At 39.7% G+C, this 16,778-nt stretch overlaps 1 protein-coding gene across 1 annotated transcript; it reads left to right on the forward strand.

The window, feature by feature from the left end:
* The first annotated feature begins 3,172 nt into the window (after window positions 1-3,172).
* LOC135473381 (fanconi-associated nuclease 1-like) lies at window positions 3,173-15,875 on the forward strand. The gene is made up of 14 exons (XM_064753232.1): window positions 3,173-4,324; window positions 4,918-5,058; window positions 5,660-5,864; window positions 6,543-6,680; window positions 7,221-7,319; window positions 7,686-7,820; window positions 8,490-8,718; window positions 9,844-10,005; window positions 12,052-12,199; window positions 12,927-13,123; window positions 13,680-13,778; window positions 14,506-14,634; window positions 15,441-15,546; window positions 15,844-15,875. Exons 1-14 carry the CDS (start codon window positions 3,187-3,189, stop codon window positions 15,873-15,875), a joined length of 2,958 nt encoding a protein of 985 aa, XP_064609302.1. The 5' UTR covers window positions 3,173-3,186.
* The last annotated feature ends 903 nt before the right edge of the window (window positions 15,876-16,778 follow it).

Raw genomic sequence — 16,778 nt, forward strand, 5'->3', positions numbered from 1 at the left:
ATCTTGAGAATTTTATCCAATTAAACACGTGGCTCTCAGATTTCACAGCCCAAGCTTTGATGTAGCCTTTACTCTTTCACTCCATGAAGTGACATATGATAACGCAGAACTACTGCATAAGACATGATTTAACAATTTAGTTACGTATAGGACAGGGGCCATTTCACAAGGTGTTGTAGGACAGGTCTGTATATTTATGGGCCACCACAGACGTAAAATTAGTTGATTTACAAGCTGTGTAATATTCAGCGACGGTGTCAGAAAGTAGCATACCCTTGCGACCCAAACTGCATTCATCTCCACAGTAGACCCTATTCCTACTCAGACAGGCTGTTCAGATTATACAAATACATTTTTTGTCATTCATTTTACATGTACCATTTAGTCAGCAGTTTCTAAATAACAAATTTCAGAATCAGTGAAGAATGTATGAGGGATGCCGAAGGTTGATGGAAATGTCCATCTCAGGGGACAATGTTTAAAAATACTTAAATCTTATGACGTAATTTTTTTCTCTAAGTTTATGAGAATTGAATAATTTAAATTTTTCTCCTTTGTCTTTTGCAAACAAGGGATGATTTTTTTCTGTTTCCTTTTATAAAATACAGTAAAATTATATAAACACCGTGTTCAAGCGAGGTGGTTTTTCTGATGTCCGTGATAACTGGGTCAGTACTGCTCTCATCTTAGAAGCCACCACAACAAAACTGAAGCGCAATTTCAGCAATGTTGAATGCCTAGATCAACCTCATTGGTGCTTAGATTTATTTCCATTTATTTTAGAATTGAGCATGAATCTAGTGGTATAACAGTCCTGTTGTAATTTTGTAAATATTTAACAGGGGTCAAACTCACCAGCACAACCCCTCTGGAGGCTATGACCTGAACCTGAAATGCCAAGCTTCTGAAGGCTACTTAAACTGTAAATGATATAGCAGGCTTACTGTATCAACATTTCAAGCAGTGGAAGAACTATCCTTCCAGTATGTTCATTTTCCTCAAAAGCTATTTATCACTTGGACCGTCATTGCCGAATAGATTGACAGAGGCATTACTTATGGATAACAACTCCTGGATTTATTGTGTTGGTGACGTTTCGATGTAGGTTCTTACATCGTTATCAAACCATATGAACATACAGAGATACAAGACAACATGTATACAGTAAGAGAGTGAGTGGTGTCATAAACAGGCAACAATGTAACATAGAAGCCAGCCGTCATTGCCGAAGTTCACAACTTTTCTTTGCCATAGGCTACTGCTTTGACTATAATACGGAAAATAACTTCAACAATAACTTAGAGAGCAGAAGTAAACCTTCCTGTCAATAATGCAGAGGCCCAGAAGCTATGTCAAGATGAAGTTTCACTAAACTTTTGCTGGGTTGAAGAAAATCTAAAAATATTTAATGTCCTTTGAATGGTTGTCTTTCAGAGGACATAAACATTATTCAGGTGCTGTGTTTCACTTTAAACAAAGGGGTGGTTTCTCAAAAAGTACTGCATGTACTCAGGGTTGCACACATGTAGAGTAGAATAGCACAAGAGGGATATTCCATTGTTAAGTGGGTGTGTATATATTAAGTACCGTGAATAACTGAATTCCTGACATAATGTATTGTGTATTAGAATCAATGTTAAATAAAATGTTAGAGGTGGTTTCTCAACACGTACTGCGTGTATTGAGCTCAGGGTTTGCTCACATGTTGAGCACAATAGCATGGGGGGATATTCCATTGTTGATTGGGTGTGTGCATTTTAAATACCATAAATTACTGAATTGACTTGGTGTATTATGTATGAGAATGAAGGTTTAACAAAATTTTACGGTTGGTATCTTAAAAAGTATTATTTATATTGACCTGAAGTTTACATGCATATAAAGCACAATGACACAATATGCTCTCTGAGCATATCAGTTTTTGTAAATTACCAAATTCACAATTTCAGTTCTTTATGTATTGAGCTTAAGTTTTGCATTCATGTGTCTCATACAGGTGAGGCAATTCTAAGTTATATCTGAATGGCACATGCATACCCAAGGATTGCTCCCATTCGCCCCTGAAGGACTCATTGCAAAATTTCAGCAAACAGTCGATTACTAACCTCCCTGGCCACCAGTTAGTCTTTTACAGTGCTTAAAAGACTTCTTAAATCCCTGAGCTGCCGATTATCTCAAAGGTAAATACATGTATCCATCCATACATCATCAAGCTCAAAATCTCTTCTCACTTGAACTTCACAAAAATGGCTGGCCATCATGTACACCATCCAGGTTCCTGGGCCCACACAATCCCTCTGCTTGCAATCTTGAGGCTCAGGAACCAGGATAGCCACTGTATCCAGTGTCATAACAGATGGAAGACAGCCACCATGTTAGGGACTTGGATTCAGCTTGACCCTGGCTAACATTGACTTTGACTTTCAGGCCTTTCACCAGTGAGGTTAGGTACATGTAGGTACATGTAACTCCCAAATGGTGGTGCATTGGGAACTCCATAAGGCCTACATGCTCTCATATATGTTAAAAAGTTTCTGGTACAGCCTTAAATGCCAATCAGTCAATCTTGACACAACACTGAACAGTGGTAAAAAGGAAAGAACAACACAGAAGAGTTTACCATTTCTCTTTAATGATACACATGGTTTTTGGCACATAGGTCGATGTAACAGATTAGCATAACCAATTGGTTTAATACACATCCAAACTATCAGATTGACAAAGACCAATAAAGACGTAATCGATTTGACGTTACATCCTAGGGACAAATTTTGATGTCTGCAATAGTTAAGTTGCTTATTTAGAGCTCATTCATAAGGGGATAGACTAAGTACAGCTTTGATAATGGTACTAGATGCCAAGGTTTGTAAATAAATGCCAGTTCTTTCAGGTATGATCAGGATCAGGATGATGATGATGACGACGATGATGATGGAGATGACAATGATGATGCAATGACGACAGCGATGATGGCAATGGTGATAATGAGGACGATGATGATGGCGATGATGGTGATGGCAATGATGATGATGATGATGATGATAAAAGAATTAAGAAATGCAGCTTATAAGGTTTAAAGACCTGTGAAACTGTATAATCATGGTGGCCTAAACTTGTAGAATGAACATGTAAATGTATATAATGATGTATTTTCTGTTTACTCTCAGGCACTTTTTAATTTTTGGGATGAAATCACCCAAAAAGAGAGGTAACCCATTGAAAGGGAAGTCCAGACTGAGCCTGAAGAAGACCACAGGTTCTCAAAGCCTGGCATCACTTTTTAACAAGCAATTACAGGAACCCTCAATCAAAAAGGAAATTAGTGCTGACTCTTCAATAAAATCAAAAGACGAAAAGGGGCAGAGCAGTAGTGAAGATGATGTTCAGATTGTTTTTGTGGAAATCAAGGAAAGCAAGTATTTCAGTCCCGAAAAAACAAATGTTTCTGAAAATACCAGAAGTGTCACAAAAGACAAAGAACCATCTACTAAAGCAGGCAAACTACGGCTACGAAGACAGAGATCATCTTTCACATTGTCAAGAGAAACAAGCCCCAAAGAGTTGTCCAAGAGAAAGAATGACAATAAAGACTCAAACAAAGGTCAGTCTGAAAAAGAAACAGATGCGGGAAGACGGACGCCTTCACAAGGCTCTCAGAAGGAAAATGCCTCAACAACTTCCAATACCTCGTCTGGTATTTTTTCTAGAAAACAGTCCTTAAGAAAAAGACATTTAATATCAGAAAATGAAGAAATACCATCAGGATCCAAGATGATTAAAGTTAAGAAATATGACTCATTATCAGACTGTGAAACATCTTCAGCTAGCTCCGCTAAGATTAAGCCTGGAGGAGCGAAGTCCAACGGCGTAAAATCGCACAAACAAAGCTTACAAAATAAAGACTCTACAAAACCATCAAGCTCTAAGTCTGTAACAAAAGCCAGACTAGAAGAGACAGAGAAAAGGGATTTGAAATTTGATTCGTTTGCAGGCCTGCCTTCCCAGTTGGTGATAGATGAGGCTGATGATTTAGACACATGTCTTGATGAAGACAGCAGGTCATCAACTTGGAGAGCAGTCAGTGGAAGCTTGGAAAATTCACAGGATGATTTACCCTCCTGTAATATTAATAGAGAAGATGATGAGGATAATGACAATGTTGACAATGAAGATTTTGATGACAAGAGCAAGTATAGAGACAGGACACCATATTACTTGGAGAATTTTACCATCATTCTTAATTCTGTTTTGGAGGATGAGGATAACATTAGCTTGTTCAGTGATGAGGATTTGAGGATTGTGAATTGTTTCAAGGAGTTATCAGGTATGCACACAATGAGTTTAATGACTTAATGATAATTAATTTCACTAAGATACTTGCTGAAGTGATAAGTGACTTTTGAGCAGTTAGTAAAGACCTAATGGGATATGTTGAACATAGAAACTCTCCAGTGCCACAAATAATTGTAGAACTTATGTGACAGGACAGTTCTGTTCTGTAGTTCTGTTGTCTTAGCTTTGTAAGTAGGCTATAGCTGGGTGATGGTGGCATGGCAAATTAATTAGGCAGCACAATAAACACAATATTGGTGTGATTCAAGTACTCGGAGACACTATTGATGTAATGTTGAAATGACTCACAAGGCTTTGAACATGGCATTTTGGCTTCTTTGAAAGCTGCATACAGTGATGACACGTTATACAGCTATAACGAGTGTCATGTTTGGTGTCTTGTGCAGGATACTTGTATTAAAGCTTAATTACATGTAGCTACAACTAAATGAGCTGGTTACATAAGTATTTATACATGTAAATTGGCTGTGAAAGACTTCATTTTAGTTTGATTAAAACAGTGTTAATTTCAAAATCAAACATGAATCAAACAAGTCAATGACTACCTGTGTCTGTTTATTCCAGAGCCAGCTCAGAAGCTTTACGTCAGATTCTTCTCTAGGAAGCTCACCTGGCACCTCTACCACAAGATAAATTACCCTGAGATTGCTGATGATCTTAAGCCTGTCTTGAAGGAGTTGATTGAATCCAAGCTGGCCATCTCAGGTGAGGAAATAAGCAGAAACTGATTGGCATGTGGCAAGATGGATAGGTGGATGGACAACTGGGTGGGTTTGTGGGTGATTTGATGGAAGGATGGGGATGTGGGTGGGTGAAAGGATGGGTTGTTGGGTAGGTGGATGGATGGATAGGTAGGTGGGTGGGCAGGTATAGGTGGTGAAAAGGTGGGTTGTTGGATACATGGATGGATGGATAGGTGTGGTGGATGGGTGAAAGGATGGGTTGTTGGGTACGTGGATGGATGGATGGATAGGTGTGTGGGTGGGTGAAAGGGTCGGTTATTGGGTATGTGGATGGATGGACGTGTAGGTGGGTGAGCAGGTATAGGTGGTGAAAAGGTGGGTTGTGAGATACATGGATGGATGGATGGATGGATAGGTGGGTAGGTGGGCGGGTAGGTATAGGTGGTGAAAAGGTGGGTTGTGGGATACATGGATGAATGGGTGGATGGAAGGATAGAGCTCCGTTGGCTTGCTGAGTGAACATTTGAATGACTATGTTGGTGTGTAAATGTAGTGCTGGACTACGTTAATAGGCCTACCTTTAAATACCAGATTTTTGCAGATTTAATTATTCTAATTTTCAGTGAGAGATCTCAATGATTTGGAAACCGTTCTGCAGATTCTACCGGCTGTCCCACTGAAGACTCTATCTAAATCGTTCAGTATCAAGCAGACAGGCCAGACAAAACAACAGCTGGTGGAGGCCTTAATGAAGCAGAGCAAACAGAATACCATTGGCAGTTTCTTCATGAAGAAGAGTAAAGGGGGAGCAGCGGTCATGGTGGAAAGGTAGTTCCCTGTACCCTTAGTGATCAGTTGAGATATTTTGAGCCTTTGACATATCTTTATGAGCAACTGTGTCTCTTTTCTGATAAGTCAGCTTGGAAAAAATCAGAAAATTTTGTAGCTAAGTATTTTAAAACGTGCACTATTTGTAACGTTTTTTTTAAGGAACGATGTACATAAATTTTCCCAGAAAATATATTACAGAATAAAATTCTAGACATTTTAGTCTTTTGTAATTAATTCACTTTGAAAAGCACATAAAAATGATGCTTTTGACGTCAACACTTAAGTTTGTCTGCAAGGTTGTCCATATGGGTAATGGACTGCCATGTTTAAGTGGACGTTTCAATTTGGGCCAGTCGTATTGTCTCAGTTTTTCCTTATCTTCTGGATGATAGCTAAAGTCTGTTGTTTCCTGTTTGAAGATATTAGAGCTCAAGCCATTTGATTTACCTGAAACATTAAGAGAGCTCAGATGGTTGAGAGCACTGTGGTTGCTCACACAACTTCCCACCATGCAGAGTTTGGTAGTGTTTTTCTCACATGTGATATTCACTTTATTTGTGGTTGTAACAGTTTAATTTACGTACAGATATTTTAAATTCATGGCATGGTTGTTTACTATTGTTTTCTTTTTCTTTAATGTAAATATATTTCATCTGGGTAGTGAAACTGTTTCAGAGCTAAGAAGTTATTGGGAGAAAGCTTCAGACTGGTTGAAGAACCACGGGCAGTGTTTATGCGTATTCTCATGCTGTTCTCCTTATTGAGTTATCACCCAGATGAGGAGAGTGCCAACAGTGGACAAGGCCAGACACTGTAAGTAGTTAGATTTGTTTCTCTTGTTATGGGCATGTTATCATGTGAGGAATGAACTGTATAAACCAACTGCCAAGAACAGTAGGGATTTGCAGGGTTTGTGCAAAAAAAACAAAAACACAGAAAATTGTCCCAAGAATGGCATTTTCTGAAAGTGCAAAAGTCAGCTATTTGAAAAATAATACAGGACATTGTTTCAATTGCGTAATAAACAAAATGTTAATTATCATTCTCCAGTCTCTTTAAGGTATTTCTTATTATTTTGATATATCTTCCACTGGCAATGCAGTGGAGCTAGATATCAACACAAAACATGGTAAGATATCTAGAGTTCTTTGTGTAGACGATTGCTGATGGATTTCCACGGTTTTAGTCATTAGTTCCCATGGATTAGATTAAAGCAAAAATAAAATTGCAAATATTTTACTAAATGAGTCATTCTGTTTTGTACTTTTAAGTCTCATGTAAGTCAGTGCAGCCTGTATCAGTCAGTCTTAGTTCTCTGGGTCAGCATTAAACGTCCAGAGTTGTGACCTTCAGCTTCCAGATGCTGTTAGTGAACATCGGGAAGTTGGTCTATCCCAAATACACCTTGTCTAAGAAGAGCCGCATTTTCCAGAGCCGTGAAGACCTACTCAGGTAGGTGTGCTTGTGTAGTGACTCAATGTTGAATGATGAGAAAAATCAACAAATGTGAATCATTTGTACAATTTCTAGAATTTCATCATGAAGGTACATTAATATTAATGTTGAAATTAATAAGCCATTTTATTATATCTGTTAAATATCGTGAGCATAGAACACCAGTCTTGCTAATGACTGGTTTATAGATTTTGAAGAGGTAGATCTAAGTCATAACAATCTCTTTTTATACCAAGCACAGAACTGCTGCACTAGATTTATGGGAGGCCAAAAAGCTGGTTTTGCTCATTAGGAGTTATAGCTGTGACTGGTTGAGTGTACAAGTTTTATCACGTGTTTACCTTTTTTTTTATCACATTTCAGGTTTTCCTCAGCGATGGTGCTAGAAAATGAACTGTTGGTTTTGGTGGAGAAGGGCAACTACCAGGGTGCCTGTGATCTTTACCTCAAGGCTAAAGCAGACTTACAGGAGCTGGTTCAGGATGAGGAACTTCTCAAGTAAGGCTACAGTAAATCACCCAAAACAGTTGGTCTAATTTGGTGAACATTAAGTTATGTGAAATTATATCTCATTTATGTAAATCACATTAGACCTAACTTGATTTTCCCCAAGGAGTCATCTTCTCAGGTAAGACATGTTGCTAGCCGTCGCTCATTGGTGCTTGTCACATAGGTTGTGCGAAGAAATCTTCTTACTGTGCCAGAGTAAAAGTTGATGATAGCGTATTGAATGGAGGACCGTTGTCATTGTGGAATGGCCAAAGGATGGCTAGAGGATGGAGGGAAGGTGATGCCATCCTCTGCATATGATGGCTGTAGAATGGTTTGCCTCTCCTTGTAGGTTGACCAGACAAGCAACTATCAAAATAAATCTGTACAAGTACAAAAAGCTAGGCATTAATTGTGTCAAAAACTAAAGATATTGTTGTGCTTGCAGTTTATTGCTGTCAGAAATTGTAATATAATTTAAAATATATGTAAATTGCAAATGATGCAATTTTATTTTCCTAATACTGGCGTTGTACAGTTGAAATTTGAATGAAAATTTTACAATGTGTATGTGGATAAACATTATCAAATGTTTGTAATGTGATGCCATGTGCGGTTGGAACTCTTCCATACAAAGTTTTCTGAGGGTCACCCCAGTCTCATATCACCTTATATCAGGTGGGATCAGGGCCTGCCCTCCTTCCTGCGTCGTTACACAGCTAGAGAAGTGTACACGAGGATCCTCAGCCAAGGGGTGGAGATCTTACAGAGACTGAAACAGTACCAGGCCGCTGTGGATCAGCTGAGGCGTTTGCTGGGGCAGAAGGATTACTGTCTGAAGCACAGGGGTCACTGGTGTGACAGACTGGCTCTAAACCTTGATCAGCATCTCAACCAACCTGAACAGGTGAACTTTTGTGTTTGCATGCAGTTTTATTATATGAAATTTCTGCCTATATTATTTAGTGGGATTCCAGTATTTTCTTCTTACAACAGCTGATGCTAATCTGTATTGAAACTTTTATGTAATAAGTTAAATATGCTGCCCGTCTGTGATGATGTATTGTGTTCTCACTGTGATGATGTATTGTGTTCTCACTGTGATGTTGTATTGTGTTCTCACTGTGATGTTGTAATGTGTTCTCATTGTGATGTGTATTGTGTGCTCACTGTCATATTGTGCTGTTGACCCTGTGGTATAATGTTGAGCATTGCTGAAAAGACATTACATGTCCCAAAACAATATTCTGTAGGTATCATAATGGGTAAACGTTTAGGGTCAGAGCTGCTAAATGCTTTATTGGTATGAAAGCAGTCATCCACTTCATTGAATTGGAACATTTTGTTATTGTCTGTGTGTGAAAAAGTAGAAAAGGTGGCAAATGTTTATTTATTTATTTGATTGGTGTTTTACGCTCTGCTGAAGAATATTTCGCTTATATGATAGCGGCCAGGATGGGGACAGAATTGGTAAATTGAAAGACATGGAAGTACAGTAGGACGTCACCATTGACGACATTTGTGGAATTCCAAACCCTTTTTGTGAACTGTTAAAATTGGATTAGAAGTTACATGTCTGTGTGGATCTAAAAGTTTTGATCCCATGCACTTTACTAACTACAGGGTTGATGGAGCTGATTTTTCATTGATATGTAGGGCATACAAAATCTACCGGGCTTCAAAATCATTCATTGAGGAAAAAAATTTGACAAAACTGAACACCAGTGGGATAAGGTACATTCCAGTCACAGACAAGAGGCATTTTCACTGACCAAATTTGTAGGGTATACCCATGCTGCTTTTGGCTGACTCGTAGGCTGTGAAAGTACTTTATGGTCATCTAGCATGTACTGAGTTAATATCCTGTATGTGTGTACACTGAATGATATTGTAAAGATAGATGTAAGGCTTCCCATGGTGTCTTTCTGGTGTTTTCCAGATTTAAATACAATCACTATAGTATAAATGAGATACTTGTGGCTACAACATAAATAAATAAATCATGCAATTCTATACCAATGTTGTACTTCAGTCTCTCGCTGTGATTAAGGAAGGCTTGGCAGATGAGAAAGTGCGTGTAGGACACAGGTACTCGCTGTACTGGAGAGCCAAGAAGCTCTGTACTGGCCTTAAGTCTAAACTTACGGATCAACTGGCGGATATAGAGCCTGTAGAAATCCAGGAATATCCAAAGGTAGGTTGACCTGTGTTTCCAGAATGACGGAATGTGAATCAGAGCATTTCCAAATTTGGGTGTTTACTGGGAACATATAATTTGAAACTAGAATGCACTCCAGGAGTACGAACCTCTGCCTCAGCGAAATGTACAAACTGCCTCAATCACTTCAGAGGACGTGACAGTACTCAGTGCTTCTGGCCTATGCTGACAGACAAACAAACTACCTCAATCACTTCAGAGGAAGGGACAGTACTCTGTACTTCTGCCCTATGCTGACAGACAAACAAACTACCTCAATCACTTCAGAGGAAGGGACAGTACTCTGTACTTCTGGCCTATGCTGACAGACAAACAAATTGCCACAATCGCCTCAGATGAAGGACAGCACTGTGTACTTCTGCCCTATGCTGACAGACAAACAAATTGCCACAATCGCCTCAGATGAAGGACAGTACTGTGTACTTCTGCCCTCTGCTGACAGACAAACAAACTGCCACAATCACTTCAGATGAAGGGACAGTACTCTGTACTTCTGGCCTATGCTGACAGACAAACAAATTGCCACAATCGCCTCAGATGAAGGACAGCACTGTGTACTTCTGCCCTCTGCTGACAGACGAACAAATTGCCACAATCGCCTCAGATGAAGGACAGTACTGTGTACTTCTGCCCTATACTGACAGACAAACAAACTGCCTTAATCACTTCAGATGAAGGGACAGTACTCTGTACTTCTGGCCTATGCTGACAGACAAACAAATTGCCACAATCGCCTCAGATGAAGGACAGCACTGTGTACTTCTGCCCTCTGCTGACAGACGAACAAATTGCCACAATCGCCTCAGATGAAGGACAGTACTGTGTACTTCTGCCCTATACTGACAGACAAACAAACTGCCTTAATCACTTCAGATGAAGGACAGTACTGTGTACTTCTGCCCTATGCTGACAGACAAACAAATTGCCACAATCGCCTCAGATGAAGGACAGCACTGTGTACTTCTGCTCTCTGCTTACAGACAAACAAATTGCCACAATCGCCTCAGATGAAGGACAGTACTGTGTACTTCTGCCCTCTGCTGACAGACAAACAAACTGCCACAATCACTTCAGATGAAGGGACAGTACTCTGTACTTTTGCCCTATGCTGACAGACAAACAAACTGCCTTAATCACTTAAGAGGAAGGGATAGTTCTCTGTACTTCTGGTCTATGCTGACAGACAAACAAACTGCCACAATCGCCTCAGATGAAGGACAGCACTGTGTACTTCTGCTCTCTGCTTACAGACAAACAAATTGCCACAATCGCCTCAGATGAAGGACAGTACTGTGTACTTCTGCCCTCTGCTGACAGACAAACAAACTGCCACAATCACTTTAGATGAAGGGACAGTACTCTGTACTTTTGCCCTATGCTGACAGACAAACAAACTGCCTTAATCACTTAAGAGGAAGGGATAGTACTCTGTACTTCTGGTCTATGCTGACAGACAAACAAACTGCCTCAGTCACTTCAGAGGAAGGGACAGTACTCTGTACTTCTGTCTTATGCTGATAGACAAATAATCTCCCTCAAAAACATAACTTCTTTTCACATAGGTAAATATAAGCAAAATGCAATGCAGCACTTAATGGCAGGCACTCACTGGATCTGCTGTCTCAAGGAGGCACTATCACTACTGAATCCAAACCTGTGACGAGAGGGTTACATCAAACAAGTTTGATTCCACTGCCCTTGAAAACTCCATTACTAGAATGAGGATGCTTCTTGAGATATGTCTCTACTCCTGACATTAGGCTTGTATTCATGCTCTGAAATCTTTCTCTAGCGTTTAGTATGATTTTACATTTGACTGTAATAATTGTATTTTAATTATTTGAACAGATGGATTTATATACAGCTGTGATGAGGCATAGGCATGGAGGAGCCTAAGGAGAGGCAGATTAGAACCACCTCTCTTCAGCAGATTTTTGAAAACCTAACTAGTGGAAATCTTATTTGAAAGTGTTCTGTTATATACAGTACTAGTTACAGCTGAATCTTCTTCAACACATACAGGTTACAATTGAAGGCAAAGTCATTCCAAAAACGATTCCAGGAGCCCGCTTCACATTTATGTTGGAGAGTGACAGTCAGGAGGGAATGACTGTTTGTGGGGTGGAGGAGCTGGTACTGGATTACTACAGACACAGAGACTTTCCTGAGGGTAAGCTGGGTGAGGAGAGAACATGGGGCAGATAGAGCTGTACAGTGGGGAGAGGACATGGAACAGATAGAGGTGTACAGTGAGGGGAGGATGTGGGTCATATAGAGGTGTACAGTGAGGGGGCATTGTGCAGAAAGAGCTGTAAAGTGAGGGGGCATAGGGTAGATAAAGCTGTACAGTAAGGGGATTATTGTTTGGGGAAGATAGAGCTGTACAGTGAGGGGAGGGCATGGAGCAGAAAGAGCTGTACAGTGAGGGGAGGGCATGGGGCAGACAAAGCTGTACAGTGGGAGGAGAGGACATGGGGCAGACAGAGGGGGGAGGAGACCAGGCAGTATCAGGGTAAACCCACCCGGAATCCACTTCCCCTTGGCAGCTACCTGACAAACTTCATGACCAAAAGCTGCATGTGAGTCAGTTTGTAGGGCTTGTAAACCTCTGAAAGAGGACACCAGCAAGAATAGGGGTAAACTTGCTGGAATCTGCTTCACCTTGGCGAATATTTAATGTACTCCTCTACCAAAAGCTGCTTATGAGTCAGTCATTAGGACTTGTAAGCCTCTATCAGAAGTCACTAGTTTGCTTGTCCACCGAGGGCTTTATTGTGTGAGGAATCTGAATTAGACAAGGATGAAAAATGTTATTTTTCAGGTCATTGTTGACTTTTCATTTCTAATTTGAAATTTGCAGAAATGTTTCAAGAAGACCTGTTTCTTTGATTTGATAGGCTTGCATGCTGAAGGTGGTGTGGTATCTACCTTGTTCGGGCTGTATTTCTGGAACGTTATATTCATGGATATACCAGATGCTTTTCACAGTCCATTTCAAGCTCATCCGTTAGATCGCCATAGTGACCATTTTTATCTGGCTCGGAAGTCAGAAATAGATGAACGAATAGGAGAGATCGGAAATATGTCTGAGGAGGTAATTTTCATTGCCTTTATTGATTTCAGGAAGCCAGTTCAGTTTTACATGACTTAAGGTTAAGAAGAGGTCAGAGTTAGGTTCCTTGTATTTTGCCTCTTTTTTATTCAACATTTCTGGAATTTAATGAATTTTTATTTTATTGTTAAGCTTTAAGTGTAAGCTTAGGGTTTGATGTCATACTTTATGTTTTGTACACTGTATTTTAACGTGTCTTTAATGATAAAACTCTTGGCTCTTGCCAACACATGTTACCCATTTATAGGATATTAATGGTTGACAAAACAGTTTGGTAACGAGCAAGTCTTCAGTCAAAGCCCATTGGTTTTCATTGTCGTGATGCTAAGTTATAAATGATAGTCTTACGATTCTACGATAAATTGGGCCTGGCGACTTATAGTGAAGACATACCGTACATGTACCATAGCAAACACACTATGTGCAAGGATGTATCATATTGGTTATATGGCCCTCCTGAAGGAAACAGGTCTTCATACCATGTGTGCAAGGTTCTTAATGAGAGTTTTAGTTATATCGCTATGTGTAATTTTTGCAGGATCTAGTTGAAGAGCTATCGAGAGTGTGGGAGGAGCAACATGGGGTGTTGTGCCGGGGGCTGAACTGGGAGAGGTTTACTAGCATGCAACATGCCCAGGTAGCTAGCCAAATTGTGAGGTGATAAAGTCTGGTGGTACAGCATACAGGGAAGGCTGGTGCTCTGGTTAGCTCCTCCCATAAACCATACTGTCGCCATATAAGTGAACAATTATCACGTTAAATACTAATCAGTCGCTGAATCAATTAATTTATGCAAATACATTGTAATTTGGTATGGTTGCAAAAATTGAGTGCAGTGTGTTCATCAATTCTCAGTAGCTTGCATATTGCTATTAAACAATTACATGTTACAGAGGATTACATGTTAAACTAAATATGTGTGAAATAGATATATACATTGTGTATACAGTCATGAGAACATGAAATATACATGTATATCTACAGTCACTGTCATACATCATCAAGCGAATTAATACTCAATAATTGATTGACAGCTACATGTAGGAACAATGTTTGAATAATGTTACAAGGTTTGAGATTTCACCAGTCCACTGAAAGCTTTCCATCATAACCACCAAGTTGAGCATTGAACTATAAAAAGGAATGCGGGAATAGTGCCTGTCTAAAACATGCTGGTCGAGTCAGTGTATTCTTTTGTTCTCAGACTTCCCGTAATACGTCATTGTCTCTGTTTAGTTGTTCTCGTAAAGCAAAAGGATAATCCATAACGAAAACCTGCTTGCATAGGCGGGAAATGTCGAGTGATATCACCCACTAGTCTTTACTCCATGCCTTCACATGCCATCGTTTCTTCTATTTCACAGAGCTTGGTTCGCTGTATAGGAGGTAAACTCCTGTCTGGCTTGTTACGACGGTATGCCATTGATCCTAGAAACACCCGCAGTGGTTTTCCAGACCTCACCCTGTGGAACCCCATCAATAAAACCTTCAAGGTCAGTACTCAGTTTGGGTTTTCTCACTTTACAGTTTAATTCAGTTAAATATGCTTCATTATCTGTGTGTACAGTTAAGAATTTTTGCTGAACATACTATAGACTTTAGAGATGTAGGTATGAAGATTAGTCAATTTAGAAGTGATGCAAAAACTACAAATGACTATATATTCTACTGGATACCATACATGTACTTAACTTTGTGAAGACTTTTTGTTATATCTATTTGTTAGGTGTTCAGTATTGTCCTCAAGAAACTTTTCCCATGCATGCCTATGGTGGCAGACAGGTTAAATTTATCAGTGGAAGAAACCATTTAGTGCGTAAAGAAAACCAACACCTTTTGCTGGGTACCTGACACATATGCTAACTTAAACTTACCATTAAACAAATGAGAGCATTGTTCATGGGATGATTGGCTGCATCCAGAACAATATCTCTGCCTAGTGAGCCACCATCTTTTTTTTCTGTAATTTCAACATATTAATATTATTATATTTCCTGAAACTCACAGATTATACTGTAATTAATTCACACCTTTATGTTTCCTTGCTGTCAATGCTTCTTGGGCCATTGATGATGCCTGCTCCTTTTTGCCTTTTATACCATTCAGCATTTGTTGAAGATCTCTTGTCTTCCACCAATATGAGTAGGAAAGTAACTTGCCAAAGGTCAGTGGTTTTCGCCACCCACGAAACTGACTGTCATCATGTAAGTGAGTATGGCATTAAAAAACAATCAAATAAATAAATTAAATCTTGAAGTCATGGACAGAATGTTGACGCGTAATATTTCATTTTGAGCAGTTCTCTGAGGTGAAAGGCCCTGGTGATCGTCTCTCGCCCAATCAGATCATGTGGCTGGATTACCTGACAGGGCTGGGCATAGAGGCTGAGGTGTGTCATGTTAAAGGTGAGGAATCGTCTTAATTTTGTAATGATGTCGTAGCTGCTCTGAGCCAGTCATCAGCACATTCTTTGGTCATGTGACTTAAGTACTGGAGTACTTGCTCAAAACTAGAACAGATTCTGGTGGTCTGGATGAGATAAAGCAAAGTAAAGTTATCATAAAAAAATTTTCTGAAAACACAACTCAATTTGTCATTTTTTAGTTTTGTGTTTTAACAGTTTAACTTTCACATTTTTTCTGGAGATGTGGTAAGAGACTTTGAATTCTTCGTTTACCTTCTTGTACTTGTTCTGTTTTCAGCCGTCACCGGGAAGAAGCTGACAAGGAAGTAACTATCTTTTCATCATATGGGTAAATTAGGCATATTTTTATACAGGCTGATGTGCTGCATTTGTCATCTATATACACATATCTGTAAAGCCACTAGCCGTGGATACTCAAAGCCACATTTTGTGGGTTCACCCAGCCTATCCTAATAATGAACAGGCTGGCTGACAGCTGATTGTGAACCTGAGCAGTAAACTGCTAAACAACCTACATGTGGGTAATCAGTCAGTGAATCAGTCATTCAGTCTATTGCATTTAAGCTGTACAGTGTTTTTTGGTCTACAACTTTATATGGTATTATAACCCTGCCAACTTGTCTTCCATCCTTTTTTGTATTTTTGTTTTTTTGTTTTTTTTTAACTTTTTTTAAAGAGGGTAAGTGGAAGATGTTATATCAGTATAATGGCTCTGACAGGGCGGCTTACTTGTTTTCGGTAAATCGTCTCAGTGAAGCAGCACTAGATAAAAGAGTGGTGGAAATCCTTCCTGCAACAAGGAGGCACATTACATACACCCCAAGGAATCCTTTGTCGTCATATGACTGAAATATCGTTGAGTACGACCTTAAACCCTAAGCAGGGGCCTCCGTGGCTCAGTCGGTTAAAGCGCTAGCGCAGCGTAATGACCCAGGAGTCTCTCACCAATGCGGTCGCTGTGAGTTCAAGTCCAGCTCATGCTGGCGGCCGTAAGTGAGAAGGTCTGCCAGCAACCTGCGGATGGTCGTGGGTTTCCCCCGGGCTCTGCCCGGTTTCCACCCACCATAATGCTGGCCGCTGTCGTATAAGTGAAATATTCTTGAGTACGGCGTAAAACACCAATCAAAAAAAAAAAAAAAAAAAAAATAAACCCTAAGCACACTCCATGACATCGCTGTCAGTGTAAATGTACTCCTACTTAAGACAATGATC

The sequence above is a fragment of the Liolophura sinensis genome, chromosome 8 (assembly GCF_032854445.1).
Source record: "Liolophura sinensis isolate JHLJ2023 chromosome 8, CUHK_Ljap_v2, whole genome shotgun sequence".
NCBI classification, from domain to species: Eukaryota; Metazoa; Mollusca; class Polyplacophora; order Chitonida; family Chitonidae; genus Liolophura; species Liolophura sinensis.

Coding starts and splice junctions, on each gene's coding strand:
- LOC135473381 (XM_064753232.1), top strand. CDS start 3,187: ATGAAATCACCCAAAAAGAGAGGTAACCCATTGAAAGGGAAGTCCAGA. Junction 4,325..4,917: donor TTGTTTCAAGGAGTTATCAG/GTATGCACACAA, acceptor TGTTTATTCCAG/AGCCAGCTCAGAAGCTTTAC. Junction 13,779..14,505: donor CTAGCATGCAACATGCCCAG/GTAGCTAGCCAA, acceptor TCTATTTCACAG/AGCTTGGTTCGCTGTATAGG.